The sequence below is a fragment of the Girardinichthys multiradiatus genome, chromosome 22 (assembly GCF_021462225.1).
Source record: "Girardinichthys multiradiatus isolate DD_20200921_A chromosome 22, DD_fGirMul_XY1, whole genome shotgun sequence".
NCBI classification, from domain to species: Eukaryota; Metazoa; Chordata; class Actinopteri; order Cyprinodontiformes; family Goodeidae; genus Girardinichthys; species Girardinichthys multiradiatus.
In genome coordinates, this window is record NC_061814.1 from 39,430,220 (window position 1) to 39,449,454 (window position 19,235).

Genomic DNA, 19,235 nt, shown 5'->3' on the forward strand with positions numbered 1-19,235 from the left:
CGTCCAACTCCTAACTCCTGGCTGATTTGAGATCAGTCGGATAAAACATTAACCAGGCACGATTCAGCAGCGCTTGCACAGCAAATCAAAACACCACTCAGCATAAAACACTTCAATCAGTATTGCATGCAACAAGTTAATACCTTAGATTAACTACAGGTGATTCTAAATCACCTTCACTATGCCTTATCCTGCCCAGACCTCTAAATGCACCTATCCGGTTTAATTTAAAAAGAACGAAATTACTTTGACGTTAATTTCTTCTCTCCACCGGTTGAGGATGGGTCAGGTCTGACGAAAAATGAGGGAGGGGGGATCACCTGTCCATGATCAAATTAAGAAAAAAAACAAACAGTAACTTCTCATCCGTCCAGGAAGGGAAAAGATGAAGAATCGTTTAGTCGACTGAATAACAAGGAGGAAACTCATCTCCTTGGAAATAGAACCTCTGTAGGTCTTCACCTGCGCCGGGTGTCGGCGCGGTCTTTGATTGGCAAATAAGATTGCTGATAAATCTGCTTCATGTATCAGACAGATTTCCAGCTTTCAAGCTCTTCTGGGAATGGTCTTGTGGAGCAAAAGTTTGCCTACGAGCTTTTGTCTCTCCAGATATGCGCCTCTGTTGCGCTGTCCTGTGAGACACGTGGGAAATGACCACGAAACTCTCCAGCTCAGCCGGTTTATACTCCCAGTGACATCAGAGCTGCGACGTCTGTTGAGCTGCACATGTCAAAATGTGCGACCAAAATGGATGACCCCAACATAGCTTATAGCGTGACTTACATGTTTAAACTTGCCTTGTTAGACATTGGACCCTTGAAGTCACTTCTTTGAGCAAACTTACCTAGATACTCAGCTGCTTCCACATATGACCTTTGAAGCTGCTGCCTTCCCAGCAAGCACCTACCCACCCTTTGTCCTGTGCTCTTTCACACCCAAGCATGCTGAAACTCTGACAAATACAAGCCATCACAACACCGTTCTCCAGAGCCACATCCAGCCACTCATCTCCGTGTCTGCATGGGGTTACCTCATTGCCACCACCGCCCCTAAGAACAACACTACTTGCAACCACAGATGAGAATTACAGCACTATGAACATGTTCAAATCTGTAAAATAAACCACTTACATTTTGGCTTAGGTTGTCTTGTGTGATATCTACATGTGAGTTTGAATATCAATCACAGATTTCACACCTATCTCGTTTCAAGGTCATCCAGCAGCATGCTATCACTTCCAGTTCCTTTTTTTTAATGTGTCCTTTCACAACGTTTCAGGCATTCTATATGGAGCAGATGGTTGCCTACATGTACCAGGGCAGTTTTGCTCTACAAAAAGAATACCTCAAGGCAGTATCCTAATTGCGTGCTTAACTTAATTAATTCCAAAATTCAATCCAACATCAAAGTAGGCCGGCCACATTGATGTTATAGTAACCTGTATTTGTAAGACCTTCGACCATTTGAGTAATAGTATGTTGGTGTGTGGATGTGTGTTTGTTTGTGTGGGTAGGTAAGCATTTGTGTAGAAATAAGTGTGTTTGAGTTGAATGGGTGTTTGTGAGTGCGGGTCTGTCACCTGGGCACATTGAATTTCACCCTGGGGTGCCAGTCCCCTAGAGATCTGAAGGGAGGGACACCCACCACGGATCCACCACTAGCCCTCCGCGGCCTTCAACCAGCCCAACACACCTCCATGAGCCATAGGCCACCAGATGGGGCCCCACCATTCGGGACGTGGCGCCAGACAGCACACAAACAACTCCCCACCAAGGCAGGCAGCTTCCTGATGGGCCCCCTCATGGCCCTTTCAGAGACCCCCCAGCCATCCCCACACCCCCAGTCTCTGCTGAACCAGCACAGGTTCTGTGGCAGGAGCCAGGGGACTGTGCTGTGCCCCTTGAGCACAGCCTTCCTCTCCATGGTGTTTGTGTGTGTCTGTGGTGATGTCAATTGTTCTGATGAATCAGAATCAGAAAAGCTTTATTGCCAAGTACGTTTTTGGACATACAAGGAATTTGTTTTGGGGTAGTCGGTGTAATACAGTTCAAATTAAACAGTATAAACATATCTACAATATAATATAAATATATGTGCACAGTTTTAAGTGAGTGAGAGTAAATATAGAGCAGTATAAGATGCAAGAGCAATACAACAGTGCAGGTGATCATTGTGCAAGTAAAGCAGTGCAAGTAAAGCAGGAGTCCAAGCTGAGCGTTAATGTAACACATAGAGTTACAGGTTACAGGTGTCCTGTCAGCAAAAAAAGGGGGGGTGTGGGGGAAAGGGAGAGTGTCAGGGTGGTTTCCGGGCTTTGTTAACCAGGCTGGTGGCAGATGGGAAAAAACTGTTCTTGTGGCGTGAGGTTTTGGTCCGGATGGACCGCAGCCTCCTGCCAGAGGGGAGAGTCTCAAAGAGTCTGTGACCGGGGTGGGAGGGATCAGCCAGAATCTTCCCTGCCCGCTTCAGGGTCCTGGAGGTGTACAGTTCCTGGAGCGACAGTAGACTGCAGCCAATCACCTTCTCAGCAGACCGAATGACACGCTGCAGCCTGCCCTTATCCTTGGCTGTAGCAGCGGCGTACTAGATGGTGATGGAGGAGGTGAGGATGGACTCAATAATGGCTGTGTAGAAGTGCACCATCATAGTCTTTGGCAGGTTGAATTTCTTCAGCTGCCGCAGGAAGAACATCCTCTGCTGGGCTTTCTTGATGAGGGAGCTGATGTTTGGCTCCCACTTGAGATCCTGGGAGATGATGGTTCCCAGGAAGCGGAAAGATTCCACAGTGTCAATTGTGGAGTCACAGAGGGTGATGGGGGCAGGTGGGGCTGGGTTCTGCCTGAAGTTCACAACCATCTCCACTGTCTTTAGAGCGTTGAACTCAAGGTTGTTCTGGCTGCACCAGTCCAACAGATGGTCCACCTCCCATCTGTACGCAGACTCATCACCATCAGAGATGAGTCCGATCAGGGTGGTGTCGTCCGCAAACTTCAGAAGCTTGACAGACTGGTGACTGGAGGTGCAGCTGTTGGTGTACAGGGAGAAGAGCAGAGGAGAGAGAACACAGCCTTGGGGGGAACCGGTGCTGATGGTCAGGGAGTCAGAGACGTGCTTCCCCAGCCTCACGCGCTGCTTCCTGTCAGACAGGAAGTCAGTGATCCACCTGCAGGTGGAGTCGGGCACACTCAGCTGGGAGAGCTTCTCCTGTAGCAGAACTGGGACGATGGTGTTGAAGGCAGAGCTGAAATCCACAAACAGGATCCTGGCGTAGGTTCCTGTGGAGTCCAGGTGCCGGAGATGTGTGTGTCTAAACTGTATTTAAATTGGGGTTGTGGCTGGGTGGTATATTTTTACTGCCTACATGGCATCCATGTCATAGAGTGTGAAAGCTGAAAAGGATAAAGGAAAGCAACTTTTTGTTATCCAGATATTTCTGCAGTTGCTGCTGAAGCTGTTGCACCTATGTAAAGCATGGACTGTCACTCCACAGACTCTTCAGTTATCATTACTGTAACAATTATTCAACTTTCACCACTCTAGATGCTTTCACGTAACAAGGAGAAGTCTTCTTTTTTCTGGATCTGCAGATGGATCAGAGGCCTCAAATATTTGAATGGATCAGTCCTATCTCTATTAATATTTTGTATTCAATGTATAAAGGTAACTCCTTGCAGAAGATGGTCTGAGTCACTAAAGAACAATTACTTTGCTTTATTCGGCCCTAAACACTGTGGAGCTCACTGACAGAGGATGTTACAAATCATTTTGGATCATAAATCATGGACAAAGAATGTAAAAATGTACTTTCAGATAGTTTCCTCTGATTGTTAAAGCCTTTGGCACCCATACCATTGTATTATACTGTAAACTCAACCCTTTCTAGACCGTGTAATGACACACAATCATAATTCAGATTAATTTGCTAATACTTGTTGGCACAGGTCTGTTGCATGTTAAAGGTGTTACCCACATGCCAATGTTTATTTTACATGGTTTTGAAAATAGTCTCACACAGGAAATCTAAAACAAAAGGAGCAGCAATTTTTCTGTGTTTCTCCTCTACACATTTAAAATAGCTGCTTTTTAGTGGTGTTAAGGAATCCATCATGTCCTAATACAGTAGTAACAGTGATGCATTTGCTTTGCGCAGACTCATGGAGCAGTGATCTCTGCCCTATGTTAAGGCAATGAATCCAGAAGTGGCAAAACCTTTGAGCATTCAGCACATTCAGAGATGGCAGAGCAGTGAGCTGCAAGATGGTTCAGAATAATAGAAGGTGCTTCAGGCCTAACCACTTGGCACACTTGATTTTCTGTAGCATATTATGCATGATCAAAGAGAACTGTCGGTGTGAACAAAGTGGGAGATAGCCGCTGACTGACCTGACTAGACCTGGAGCTCAGTTTCTCAGGAAGACAACTTTCCTCTACTTTCCAAAGTATGCTGTTAGAATAAGAACTCCAGGAGACTGCCTACTAAAATTATTAAAGGTGATTCTGTTAAGAAGTCCCTCAGCAAAAATAAATACTCTTCTCAGATTTAAGGTCAAGTGAAGATTTTTTATAAATAAATCCTAAATAGAACTTGAGAAAATTATAAAATAAAATTATGAGGTGTGTGTCATTTATACACACGTTTTCTCTGATGACCAAGCAGTAGTTATCACCTCACTGAATTGCTCTTTAGGAATAGTGCAAACACAATGTGCACCCTTTATCATGGAGTAGACAATAAATCACACATTAATACTGATATAAATATGTATGCTTCACATCTTTTACATCAACATCAGTAACTGGAAAGTTACAACTATTAAGAAACTACAGTTAGCAGTAGATGGTAAACGTATGGGTGGCTTGTTCTTCCTATGTACGTGACAAGGATGCTTTTTTAACAAAGTTGACTTCTCTATTAAAGAAATAGTTCAGTCTTTTAATTGCAATTGGAAGTTTGTATATTTTCATTAGGTCATTTTGGCCTTTCAGTGATATGTTTGGATTGATTACCCAACATTTAACTGCAATCATATTTAGCAACAAGTGTTGAGTGTGCATGTTTGAATTTATAGAGGACTTTGTTTGTCCACACAAGATTAAAGTCATATTTACAAGCTCAAATATACAACCCCAAATCTTGTGAAGTTGGGACATTGTGAAAAACATAACATAAAAACAGAATTAACTGATTTACAGATCCTGTTGAACCTATATGCAAGTGAATAGATTACAAAGACAAAATATTTAATATTCAAAATAATAAATGTAATTGTTTCTTTTGCAAATATTCACTCATCTTCAATTTGATGCTTGCAACATGTTTCAAAAAAGCTGGGATGGGAATGTTTACAACTGTGTTACATCACCTTTCTTTTTAAAGTGCAACTAAACCCGATGTAAAAGCAAAACTGGAGTTACAACAGCTATGTCTTTGAGAGTCCAGTAGAACAAGAGGTGTCTGGCTGTGGTCTTACATTTTGCCTTATTTATTGTTCATTAGGAAAAAAATAACCCAGAAAAGAACTGCCTGAACCATATTGTTATTCAGATTTTAAAATAAGCACAACCCGTCTTCTGCTCCTCATCGCACACAGCCTACAGGGCAGAGTTAAAGGAAATGAGAGACACAATTTCAGGAAGTTTTCCTTGGCCTGCAAAGAAAGCCAGAGAAGAGATTTTTCTGAGATCCATTTTTAGTATTGTGAGAATTTTAACGGTAGGCGGTGTTGGTGGACAAGAGCTGGTCTGGAGCTGCCACATGTGTGTTTTTGCCTTTTTGCTGCATGTGGTTTGGATCTCCAGCTTGCAGGAAATGGTCTGTGTGGTCTAGCTAACAGGTGCAAGTTATCTTACTGAAGCATGATGCCAGCATTTCCTAATTACATCTGTTAAAATAAAAATAAAATCACTGCTTTAATGAGGCTTCTTGAATGTTTAAAAACGTCCTTTATTCCCAAGCACAAGCTGAACATAATACCGACTGGACTTGGCAGGCCTCATAGATGGTTTGATGGCATCGTAGGTCATTGCTTGTTTGTGTAGTCTGCAAATAGAAGGTCACTAAATTTCATCTAAGAGCTCTTTTCTCACCATTGATCAAATGGATGGATAAATGTGTAGGATAGTTATATCTGACTCTTTCTATGTGTCTCTCTTCTCTAGGTACCTGAAGAATAATCTGATAAGTACTGTGGAGCCTGGAGCTTTCCGTGGTCTTTTGGCCTTAAGGAAACTGTAAGTGTGATTAAGCCTTAAAACAGCCTGATACAACAATACAGCAAAAAAGACTAAATGTAGAGTTTTGTATTTATTTTTATAACCCTCCCCGAATCCCTAGATTTTCCGTTTCCACTGGACCCTTTACTTAAAGTCATGAGGAATACAGTGGAAAGAATTAGATTTTAAAAAGCTGTGCAAATTGCTGGAGTTTCAACAATGCTCTCAGGGTATGATAGCTTTGAAGAAAAAAATCACTGTATTAACAAAGCTAAAATAAAATCTAATTTAATTTAAAACACAAACGCTGTTTTAGTTAGTTGTTCCTACTGCTGCTAAAATAATAAAATTTGATTATTGCAGTTATAATACTGTTATTGTCAAGCATAGCAAAACTAATCTGAGTTGGACTCGGCTCTTTCTCAGCCAGCTGACTGGCAGTGCTCAGCAACACATGTGTAGTTGGGGGCACATAAAATGCATTGATGTTTTTGGTTGCACTCCACTCCTCGTCCACTCGTCGTCTTCCGCTTATCCGGGACCGGGTCGCAGAGGCAGCAGACTCAGCAGAGACACCCAGACGTCCCTCTCCCCAGACACCTCCTCCAGCTCCACTGGGGAGAGCCCAAGGTGTTCCCAGGCCAGCCGAGAGACATAGTCCCTCCAGCGTGTCCTGGGCCTTCCCCTGGGGCTCCTCCCGGTGGGACGTGCCTGGAGGCATCCGGTGTAGATGCCCGAGCCACCTCAACTGACTCCTCTCGATGTGGAGGAGCAGCGGCTCTAGTCCGAGCCCCTCCCGGATGGCCGAACTCCTCACCCTATCTCTAAGGGAATGCCCGGCCACCCTACGGAGGAAGCTCATTTCAGCCGCTTGTATCCGAGATCTCGGTCTTTCGGTCATGACCCAAAGTTCATGGCCATAGGTGAGGGTAGGAACGTAGACCGTCTGGTAAATCGGGAGCTTCGCTTTTCGGCTCAGCTCTCTCTTCACCACAACGGACCGGCACAGCGCCCCCATTACTGCGGCAGCCGCACCGATCCGTCTGTCGATCTCCCGCTCCATTCTTCCCTCACTCGTGAACAAGACCCCGAGATACTTGAACTCCTCCACTTGAGGAGGAGTTTGCTCCACCAGGCGCTCTCCGGCGTACCGGGTGACGTCACGTGCCTCAATATACAGGTCCTTCTCAAAATATTAGCATATTGTGATAAAGTTCATTATTTTCCATAATGTCATGATGAAAATTTAACATTCATATATTTTAGATTCATTGCACACTAACTGAAATATTTCAGGTCTTTTATTGTCTTAATACGGATGATTGTGGCATACAGCTCATGAAAACCCAAAATTCCTATCTCACAAAATTAGCATATTTCATCCGACCAAAAAAAGAAAAGTGTTTTTAATACAAAAAACGTCAACCTTCAAATAATCATGTACAGTTATGCACTCAATACTTGGTCGGGAATCCTTTTGCAGAAATGACTGCTTCAATGCGGCGTGGCATGGAGGCAATCAGCCTGTGGCACTGCTGAGGTCTTATGGAGGCCCAGGATGCTTCGATAGCGGCCTTTAGCTCATCCAGAGTGTTGGGTCTTGAGTCTCCCAACGTTCTCTTCGCAATATCCCACAGATTCTCTATGGGGTTCAGGTCAGGAGAGTTGGCAGGCCAATTGAGCACAGTGATACCATGGTCAGTAAACCATTTACCAGTGGTTTTGGCACTGTGAGCAGGTGCCAGGTCGTGCTGAAAAATGACATCTTCATCTCCATAAAGCTTTTCAGCAGATGGAAGCATGAAGTGCTCCAAAATCTCCTGATAGCTAGCTGCATTGACCCTGCCCTTGATAAAACACAGTGGACCAACACCAGCAGCTGACACGGCACCCCAGACCATCACTGACTGTGGGTACTTGACACTGGACTTCTGGCATTTTGGCATTTCCTTCTCCCCAGTCTTCCTCCAGACTCTGGCCCCTTGATTTCCGAATGACATGCAGAATTTGCTTTCATCCGAAAAAAGTACTTTGGACCACTGAGCAACAGTCCAGTGCTGCTTCTCTGTAGCCCAGGTCAGGCGCTTCTGCCGCTGTTTCTGGTTCAAAAGTGGCTTGACCTGGGGAATGCGGTACCTGTAGCCCATTTCCTGCACACGCCTGTGCACGGTGGCTCTGGATGTTTCTACTCCAGACTCAGTCCACTGCTTCCGCGGGTCCCCCAAAGTCTGGAATCGGCCCTTCTTCACAATCGTCCTCAGGGTCCGGTCACCTCTTCTCGTTGTGCAGCGTTTTCTGCCACATTTTTTCCTTCCCACAAACTTCCCACTGAGGTTCCTTGATACAGCACTCTGGGAACAGCCTATTCGTTCAGAAATTTCTTTCTGTGTCTTACCCTCTTGCTTGAGGGTGTCAATAGTGGCCTTCTGGACAGCAGTCAGGTCAGCAGTCTTACCCATGATTGGGGTTTTGAGTGATGAACCAGGCTGGGAGTTTTAAAGACCTCAGGAATCTTTTGCAGGTGATGGGATTTAACTCGTTGATTCAGATGATTAGGTTCATAGCTCGTTTAGAGACCCTTTTAATGATATGCTAATTTTGTGAGATAGGGATTTTGGGTTTTCATGAGCTGTATGCCAAAATCATCCATATTAAGACAATAAAAGACCTGAAATATTTCAGTTAGTGTGCAATGAATCTAAAATATATGAATGTTAAATTTTCATCATTACATTATGGAAAATAATGAACTTTATCACAATATGCTAATATTTTGAGAAGGACCTGTATTATTCCTCATGAAGGATTCTTGAACCGCTCTTTGTCTGACCTGTCACCTAGAGCCTGTATGCCATGGGAGACCCTACCAGGGGCATTTAAGCCCCAGACAACATAGCCTCTAGGATCATTTGAGCACTCAAACCCCTCCACCACATTAAGGTGGTGGTTCAAGTAGGGGGGTTGCAATGTGATAAAATGCAAAAGGTTTAAGGGTTATGCATAGTTTTGCGAGGGAAAATATACATGTTCCCTGACCGCTTCTTGATTTGTCAAGAATATTTGTCAATATTTTTTTCAAGAATTCTTGACACAGTGGCCTTTTTTGACCTCACCAGTAAATAACCTAAATGAGCCAAAATGTTCCAAATAAGTAGACATAGAATGGAGACATACCTACTATGAACTATATATATACCGTAAATTCCGCACTATAAGCCGCTACTTTTTTCACACACTTTGAACACTGCGGCCTATACAACGGTGCGGGTAATGCATGTTTTTTTTTCATGCCGCCAAAAACATTTAGCCTGGTAACAGTAGAAGAATCAAATTGATGAGAAGTTCAAAGAGGTCCAAAGAACTTGTGCGATAAATCAAGAGCACTTTCACAATGCAATTACCGGTATTGTAAATCACACATTTATATTCACCCTCATCAACATGGAAAATCACAAACGGGTTTCGAAAGGCTGGACTGCTGCGTGATGAAGGGGACCGGGTGCGCCCAAGTGAGAGCGTCATTGAAGAGGCTGAAGTGTCTATTTGTTGTTTTGGAAGCATCCGGGTCAAGAGTCCTAGTTATTGTTCAGCCACATTCTGCAGCACAGTAATAGAACATATAGACAGAATAAGTAGACCATCACACCCAGCAACAAGCCGTAACAATGGGTTTGACATCTTGTAAATGCTATTTTTATCTGTTTTTTATTCAAAGCTGGAAAAATATTCAATATTTAAAAGGAAAAAAAGTTTGTTTTTTTCTCAGCAGGCCCTGCTTCTACCTCTGTACTTTCTTTAATGATTGCTTCTACATAAAAGGTTAAGGAGTAAGGGACATGATTGCAGCCTGATAGTAGGATCTGGACTGCCGGGGATAAAAACAGTGAGTTAACAATATTGATTCTGGGCGCGTGTGCACGCAGCCTTGGGGAAAAGCAGAGGGCTAATTTAAGTGCTCCCCAACTGGTGATTATTCGAGTGCTCTGCTTATTTTCCCACAGCTGCTCCAGACCAGCAGCTCTTTAATTATAGTGTGTGTGGGCGTGGAGATTTGGACACAATAGTGCTCTGCCACTCGAGCGCCTGATCCAAGCGTTCAAATGTGTTTGTGTTAGAAAGGATGCGTGTATGTGTGTGTGTGCCAGCAGTTGTTATGTGAAATGTGAAATTTTGCAAAAGGTCAGGACAGATTTCTCACCAAGTGGCATAAATGACAGAGAAAAACAGCGTTTTCAGCTGCTTAAGTTTCCTGTGCAGGCAGGCATGCCTTGAAGCACATATTACCACAGACACATCTCAGATTTCTGTTCTTACTTATTCTGACGACAATGTCAGGACAATTCTCTAAGTCAAGTGAGGCATTTTTCTTCTTTGCCTTTTTTGTCCTTATAGGGATCTGTCTGACAACAGAATTGGCTGTCTCTCACCTGAGATGTTTCTTGATCTGGGCACACTCTCAAAATTGTGAGTAGCCACCTGGGTTCTCAAAATTTTTATTTTCCATTTTGTCTACATAGGCTAATACCTTTTAAGTGGCCTTAGTTTTGCATAAGGTATGCAGAAGTGGGAGTTCTTTCTGTTATGTGTTTCTGGAAATGTGTGTGTTTTCTGTTTTCACAAACAGGAATTTGTCTGGGAACATTTTCTCCACACTCTCGACGGGACTCTTCACAAACCTCCAGGATCTTAGAATACTGTAAGATGAACAAATAATATATATATATGTATATATATGTATATATATATTTAAGTGAGGCAGATGTACTCAACAGCCACTTAATTAGGTACTCTGTTCAATTGCTTGTTTAAATAAATAGCAAGTCAGGCAATTACATTGCAGCAACTTGCAAATGTCTTTAGACTGAGTATTTCAGAAACAGCTTGTATACTGGGATTTTTACAAACAACTATTTATCGGGTTTAAAAACAATGGTCTGAAAAAGAGAACTGTTTAGCTGTGTGGATGAAAATGTTTTGCTTACCTCAGAGGTGAGAAGAGAAATGGCTTACTGGTTTCAGATGAGAAAAGGCAACAGTACCTCAAATGACCACTCATTGCAACAGACTCCACTCTTCTTAATCTGAGGTCATGGTTCTCCGTGAGAAGAAGGTGAATATCTTCCTCCGGATTGGGCATCAGGCTCTGCTTCAAGAGGAGGACTTCAAGTATCTTGGTCTCTTGTTTAGGAGGGATGGTAGGATGATGTAGTGGTTAAAATAATTGGGGTTGCATTAGTTGTGTTGGGTTAGGGCTAACCCAACACACTTGAATCAAATGGTTCAATTATCTCTTCAGTATGAAGTCATATTCTCCAGAGTCCTGTTAATTACCTAATTATTTGATTCAGGTGTGTTGAAGGATAGATGCATCCAAAAGTTACAGGACATCTGCCCTCAAGGATAACTGTCCGTTAGGAGCCCAGTCAGGGGCAGCAAAGAGTTAAGCTGCTGATGTCATTTGAGGTAGTTTGGCCATCTGATCAGGATGCCTCCTGCATGCCTCTCTTTGAAGTTTAACTGAATGTTCTGCAGAATTTTGCCCTGCCAATATAGATCCAAAATCTGTTTGCAATGTCTCTGATGTGTTTAAGCTATGCCATGAAGAATTAGTGCAGTTCTGATGGCAAATTGGGGACAAACCTGGAAAGGTGTTGTTACTCTGAGGGTGCAACAAATATGGGAGACATACAAGGATTGGCGGATAAAAAAATAGATTTATTTTACAAAACAATAGAAGTCAATCATGTGTCATGCCTGCCGCAAGGATATGAGTGCAACAAACAGCTGCCTGCTCCAACCAGATCAGTGAGGAAGAAAAGAAGAGGCACTTTTACAAAAGAGGAGGAAAAAATTAAAACAAAGAGGGATACAGATAGTGGACCAGAGGGGCCATCACAGTGTACCTAATAAAGTGGCCAGTAAGTGTATTTGATTCAATGAATTAATTTGAATAAACTTTTGTTTTTATAGTAAAGTTTATCTTTCATTAAGAGAGACAGAGAGAAATAAGTATTTGAACGCTTACAACAGAACCAGAATCATGGTTCCCACAGAATGGTTATGTCCCAAATGCTACATGTCACTAACTTTGTGTATAGAGCACACCTGTCCACACAATCAGTTTCTTCTATTGCTATATCTAATCCCTGATGAGAAAACCAAAGAGCTCTTAACAGGACATCGGGGACATATTAGTACATCTCTAAAATGGCTAAAATGGGCTACAAGACCATTAGCAAGACAATTGGTGGAAAGGTGAAAACTGTTGGAAATGAAATTGTTATAAAATGACCATCAAATCCCTTTGTTCAGCTGTGGAATCAGCCCACAGCTACACAGAAGGAGCTTGTCAATGATCTGAAGGTAGTTGGGACTACTGTTGCCAAGAACACCATTGGTAACTCAAAGCACTGTAATTTATTTAAATATTGAAGCTGCCTGCTATAGAAGGAACATGTACATATCTGTCCTGAGTTTGCTAGTGAACATCTAAATGATTCAGAGAAAGCTTGGGAGAAAATGCAGTGGTCCGGTGAGGCCGAAATTGAACTTCTTGACATCAACTGAATTTTGCGAAGAGACATCCTGAGATAGACCCCTTCTTCACAATCAATCACAGAGGCAGAAGCATTATGTTTGCCATTAGTTTTCTGAAAATGAGTTCACTGCAGGGCTGCACAGTAGCACAGTTGGTAGCACAATCCTCGTTTCGACTCCTGGCCAGGGGTCTTTCTGCATGGAGTTTGCATGTTCTCCCCATGCATGCGTGGGTTCTCTCCAGGTACTCCAGCTTCCTCCAACAGTCCAAAAACATGACTGTTACTTGGTCTCTCTAAATTGCTCTTAAGTGTGAATGGGTGTGCGCATGGTTGTTTGTCTCTATGTTGCCCTGCGATGGACTGACAACCTGTCTACGTTGTAGACCACTGGAGATAGGCACCAGCTCCTCCTGCGACCATGTACCGAATAACCACCAAAGTAACAAAGGAATGGATAAATGATAACCACATAAAAGGAATGGAGTGGCCCAGTCATTCTGCAGACCACAATCCTGCAGGAAATCTTTGGAAGTACCTGAAGCTCGAATAGTAACAGCCAAGAAACATAAAGAATTTTGGTTTAAACCTGGTGACCAAATATAGAAAATACCTCTCAAGTCATGTTTTCCTTGAGGCTTACTTGATTCTGTTCATGACATGGAAATCAATTTCTAACTTTGATGTAATGTGGTCTTTTTAGACATTTGGTTACATTCTCTCTGTCTCCATTAAAACAAAACTTCAATTAACAAAACAGACTCCTTATTACTTGTAAATAAGCAAACCTAAAATATTTGTAGGGGATAAAAGCATGATTTCCTAGACTCTAATTGTGACTTTTGTTTATTGTACAAAATTTGTTTGCGTATGTTTGCATTGCGGACATTTTACTTATTAAGCATGTTACATGTGTGCCCTTGAGATTTAAACCCTACTGAATAATGTCTTAACTGTATACTGACATTGCCACCAGGACCTTTGGCACTGAGACGTTGTTCTGTGACTGTCAGCTGAAGTGGCTGCTCCTTTGGGCTCAACAGAACTCAGTGAGGGTTGGTAATGACACGGTCTGCGTTTTCCCAACCCACCTCCATGGCCTGGAGTTCCGCAACCTTCGAGAACAGCAGTTAAAATGTGGTAAGGCCTTGTTTTCCATAACAGTTTAGGGCTAAAAGAGATGATATCATTAATGCAGATGAGACAAAATGTCAAACTAACAAATTTTTTTCTATGACAACTGAAGAATTTCTTCTAATCCCACCATCTTTAGATAATAAGATGCAAAGAGTGGGAACCAATCAAGCTTTTTATTTGTTGTTAGTTTTTTGAACTGGCAGCTTTTGACAGATTCTGCAAAATCTTAGACAAGGTGAGCTCACAATTCTCTAAATGATACATCCATCCATCCATCCATCCATTCATCCATCCATTCATTCATCCATCCATCCATCCATAGGCCAGCACAAAGTAGTGTATGATTGTTAAGTGAAATAAAAACGATACATTTTATTTATTTTTTTATTATTATTAAAAGGAGGAAACATGTGCTGCACTTTTATATTCACCCTCTTTAGTCTGATACTCCTGAATACAATCGAGTCCTACCAGTTGTCTTCACAAATGACCAAATTATTAAACAGAGTCCACTTGTGTGTAACTAATTCTGAGCATAAATTCAGCTGTTCTTTGAAGGTCTCAGAGGTTTGTTTGAGAACATTATTGAACAATCACCATCATGAGGTCCAAGGAAGACACCAGACAGGTCAGCTATAAAGATGTTGCAAATTTTAAAGCAGGATTAGATTACAAAATCATATCCCAAACTGTGAGCATCTTACACAGCACTGTAAATTCAGTATGGCATAACCACAAATCTACTAAAACATGGCCATTCAGTTTAACTGACAGAGTAGCCAAGGACAACATTAAGCAGAAGGTAAGGTAAGTTTATTTATATAGCGCTTTTCAGCAACGAGACACTCAAAGCGCTGAAGGGTAACCAATAGGCCCCCGGTTACCCTGGAGGAGCTGGAGGCATCCACAGCTGGAACAGTATGTTGCCAAAACAACTATTACTCCACAATCTTGGCCGTTATGGAAGAATGGCAAGAGGAAAACAACTGCTGAAAGAAAGCCATATAAAGTTCCATTTAAGGTTTGCTACAATCTTTGTATACAACACAGCAAGCCGGTGGTGGAAGGTGATTTGGTCACATGAGACCATAACTGAAGTACATAAATTTTGTTATAAACTCTCTTTCTTGACAATGAAACATGGCAGAATCATGCCCAACTGAATCTGACTATGCTTATGCTTTTTTTGCAAAGATGACTGGGCAAAAATCTTAGTCTATTGATGTGCAAAGCTAGTAGAAACATACCTTAAAAGAAAGATGGTTCTACATAGTATTTACAGAGGGGAACAAATGCACGTCAAAATGTCTGGGATTTTATTTGTGAAAAAAAATGAAACCCACACATAATTTTCTTTCCACTTCACATGTATGCATATCATTGTGTATTTATCATGAAATCCCAGTAAACAGGCTGTGAAAAAAATGCAAGTACACATATACACGTGGACAAAATTGTTGGTACCCCTCGGTTAATGAAAGAAAAACCCACAATGGTCACAGAAATAACTTGAATCTGACAAAGGTAAAACTGAATAAAAATTCTATGAAAATGAACAAATGAAAGTCAGAGATTGCTTTTCAAACATGCTTTAAACTAATGAAACAGACCTGGACAAAAATGATGGTACCCCTGAAAATAATGTGACCAAAGGGACATGTTAAATCAAGGTGTGTCCATTAATTAGCATCGCAGGTGTCTACATTCTTGTAATCAGTCAGTGGGCCTACATATAGGGCTACAGGTAGTCACTGTGCTGTTTGGTGACATGGTATGTACTACACTCAACAAGGAAGCGAAGGAAAGAGTTGTCTCAGGAGATTAGAAAGAAATTTATAGACAAGCATGTTAAACGTAAAGGTAATAAGACCATCTCCAAGCAGCTTCATGTTCCTGTGACTACAGTTGCACATATTATTCAGAAATTTAAGATCCATGGGACTGTAGCCAACCTCCCTGGACGTGGCCGCAGAAGGAAAATTGATGACAAAACAAAGAGACGAATAATACGAATTGTAACATAAGAGCCCCGAAAACATTCTAAAGAGATTAAAGGTGAACTTCAAGCTCAAGGAACATCAGTGTCAGATCGCACCATCCAACGTTGTTTGAGGCAAAGTGGACTTAATGGGAGATGACCAAGGAGAACACCATTGTTGAAAAGAAATCATAAAAAAGCCAGACTGGAATTTGTCAAACTACATGTTGACAAGCCACAAAGCTTCTGGGAGAATGTCCTATGGACAGATGAGACAAAAATTGAACATTTTGGCAAGGCACATTAGCTCTATGTTTGCAGATGGAAAAATGAAGCATATGAAGAAAAGAACACAGTCCCTACTGTGAAACATGGAAGAGGCTCTGTTATTTTCTGGGGCTGCTTTGCTGCATCTGGCACAGAGTGTCTTGAATCTGCGCAGGGTATAATGAAATCTCAAGACCATCAAGGGATTCTAGAGAGAAATGCGCTGCCCAGTGACAGAAAGCTTGGTCTCAGTCGCAGGTCATGGGTCTTGCAACAGGATAATGACCCAAAACACAACTAAAAACACCCGAGTACAGGTCCTTCTCAAAATATTAGCATATTGTGATAAAGTTCATTATTTTCCATAATGTCATGATGAAAATTTAACATTCAGATACTTTAGATTCATTGCACACTAACTGAAATATTTCAGGTCTTTTATTGTCTTAATACGGATGATTTTGGCATACAGCTCATGAAAACCCAAAATTCCTATCTCACAAAATTAGCATATCATTAAAAGGGTCTCTAAACGAGCTATGAACCTAATCATCTGAATCAACGAGTTAACTCTAAACACCTGCAAAAGATTCCTGAGGCCTTTAAAACTCCCAGCCTGGTTCATCACTCAAAACCCCAATCATGGGTAAGACTGCCGACCTGACTGCTGTCCAGAAGGCCACTATTGACACCCTCAAGCAAGAGGGTAAGACACAGAAAGAAATTTCTGAACAAATAGGCTGTTCCCAGAGTGCTGTATCAAGGCACCTGAGTGGGAAGTCTGTGGGAAGGAAAAAGTGTGGCAGAAAACGTTGCACAACGAGAAGAGGTGACCGGACCTTGAGGAAGATTGTGGAGAAGGGCCGATTCCAGACCTTGGGGGACCTGCGGAAGCAGTGGACTGAGTCTGGAGTAGAAACATCCAGAGCCACCGTGCACAGGGGTGTGCAGGAAATGGGCTACAGGTGCCGCATTCCCCAGGTCAAGCCACTTTTGAACCAGAAACAGCGGCAGAAGCGCCTGACCTGGGCTACAGAGAAGCTGTACTGGACTGTTGCTCAGCGGTCCAAAGTACTTTTTTCGGATGAAAGCAAATTCTGCATGTCATTCGGAAATCAAGGTGCCAGAGTCTGGAGGAAGACTGGGGAGAAGGAAATGCCAAAATGCCAGAAGTCCAGTGTCAAGTACCCACAGTCAGTGATGGTCTGGGGTGCCGTGTCAGCTGCTGGTGTTGGTCCACTGTGTTTTATCAAGGGCAGGGTCAATGCAGCTAGCTATCAGGAGATTTTGGAGCACTTCATGCTTCCATAGGCTGAAAAGCTATATGGAGATGAAGATTTCATTTTTCAGCACGACCTGGCATCTGCTCACAGTGCCAAAACCATTGGAAAATGGTTTACTGACCATGGTATCACTGTGCTCAATTGGCCTGCCAACTCTCCTGACCTGAACCCCATAGAGAATCTGTGGCATATTGTGAAGAGAACGTTGAGAGACTCAAGACCCAACACTCTGGATGAGCTAAAGGCCGCTATCGAAGCATCCTGGGCCTCCATAAGACCTCAGCAGTGCCACAGGCTGATTGCCTCCATGCCACGCCGCATTGAAGCAGTCATTTCTGCAAAAGGATTCCCGACCAAGTATTGAGTGCATAACTGTACATGATTATTTGAAGGTTGACGTTTTTTGTATTAAAAACACTTTTCTTTTATTGGTCGGATGAAATATGCTAATTTTGTGAGATAGGAATTTTGGGTTTTCATGAGCTGTATGCCAAAATCATCCATATTAAGACAATAAAAGACCTGAAATATTTCAGTTAGTGTGCAATGAATCTAAAATATATGAATGTTAAATTTTCCTCATGACATTATGGAAAATAATGAACTTTATCACAATATGCTAATATTTTGAGAAGGACCTGTATGGCTAAGTGGAAAACATTGGACTATTCTGAAGAGGCCTTCTATGAGCCCTGACCTAAATCCTATTGAGCATCTTTGAAAGGAGCTGAAACATGGAAAAGGCACTGTTGTGATTATGAATATGAATATGTTAATATTAATATTTTAATATTTTATAAAATAATATTTCAGTCTGTTATGGGTTGTACTGTGAATACCAGCCCAATAAGGCAGTGTTATTAGGACAAAGTCAAAAGGGATGCAAGCTCTGACATTATTGAACAGCAAAACACACATGGAATGAGTTCACACAATTTCTTAAAATACAAGAATTTATTAACAAAATAAGTCAACTCAAAGCCAAACATATTTCAATCAACAAAGTCTTCACCATGCTAAAACAATCCAACTAAACTACCAAGCAGAATTAAAGAATAAGGAAGAGTAATGGGCTATGTACAATATAAACAAGTGAATAAAAGATTGTTGAAAATCATGACCAAAAGAGTGATGCAACATTACCATGCAATGTTATTTATGTTTGAGGACCAAGGATTATCTTGAAGAATTTGGAAATGAAGTTAAGTTAGTCTTGGAACTAACTTAGGCAATAATCAGCATACCTTTAGACAACCATTCACAATGCATGATTAGATAAAATATTATTTTAATAAAATAATGTTTTAAGAATGATCTGCTGAATAAAACCAAACTTCTGGATGACTAATTCTCAACGGTGTTTAATTAGCTGCCTTTATTTATTAAAATAATATTTAAAGAAATATTATTAAGGAAATAGTAAAATAATATTTAAGGAAATATTATTTTGGAAAAGAACCAAATCTTTCTGGGGAAATGGGGCTTAATGGTGTTTACTTAGTTATCACGTTTAGTAAAATAATGTTTAGGGAAATATTTTACTAGATTGAAAACCAACAACTTTTTTGGGTAAATGATCTTAGCAGGCAAACATGTGTTCTTAGCTGTTAGCAATTAAAGCTAACAAAAGAAGCTTGTAGTTTATCATCAGAATCAAACACATACCTTTAAAATACCGCAAATAAAAGGGTTAAAAAGCATAAGCATGGACGGCACGTTATGCTTATCTTCTGTGTTTAAAATCACCCTTTAAATAAAGTTTTTCTTAACTTTAAAACAAACACAGAACACACTAACTTAGCACGTGCTGAGCAGATAGCC

General features: G+C 41.6%; 1 protein-coding gene across 1 annotated transcript in view; it reads left to right on the top strand.

The window, feature by feature from the left end:
• Nucleotides 1-19,235, top strand: part of LOC124858850 (adhesion G protein-coupled receptor A3) — a 317,892-nt gene that overhangs the window by 43,764 nt on the left and 254,893 nt on the right. Inside the window, exons 3-6 of the mRNA XM_047351126.1 lie at nucleotides 6,160-6,231; nucleotides 10,606-10,677; nucleotides 10,838-10,909; nucleotides 13,726-13,889. Of these exons, the coding sequence (XP_047207082.1) occupies nucleotides 6,160-6,231; nucleotides 10,606-10,677; nucleotides 10,838-10,909; nucleotides 13,726-13,889 (380 nt within the window). The remainder of the gene's footprint in view (nucleotides 1-6,159; nucleotides 6,232-10,605; nucleotides 10,678-10,837; nucleotides 10,910-13,725; nucleotides 13,890-19,235) is intronic.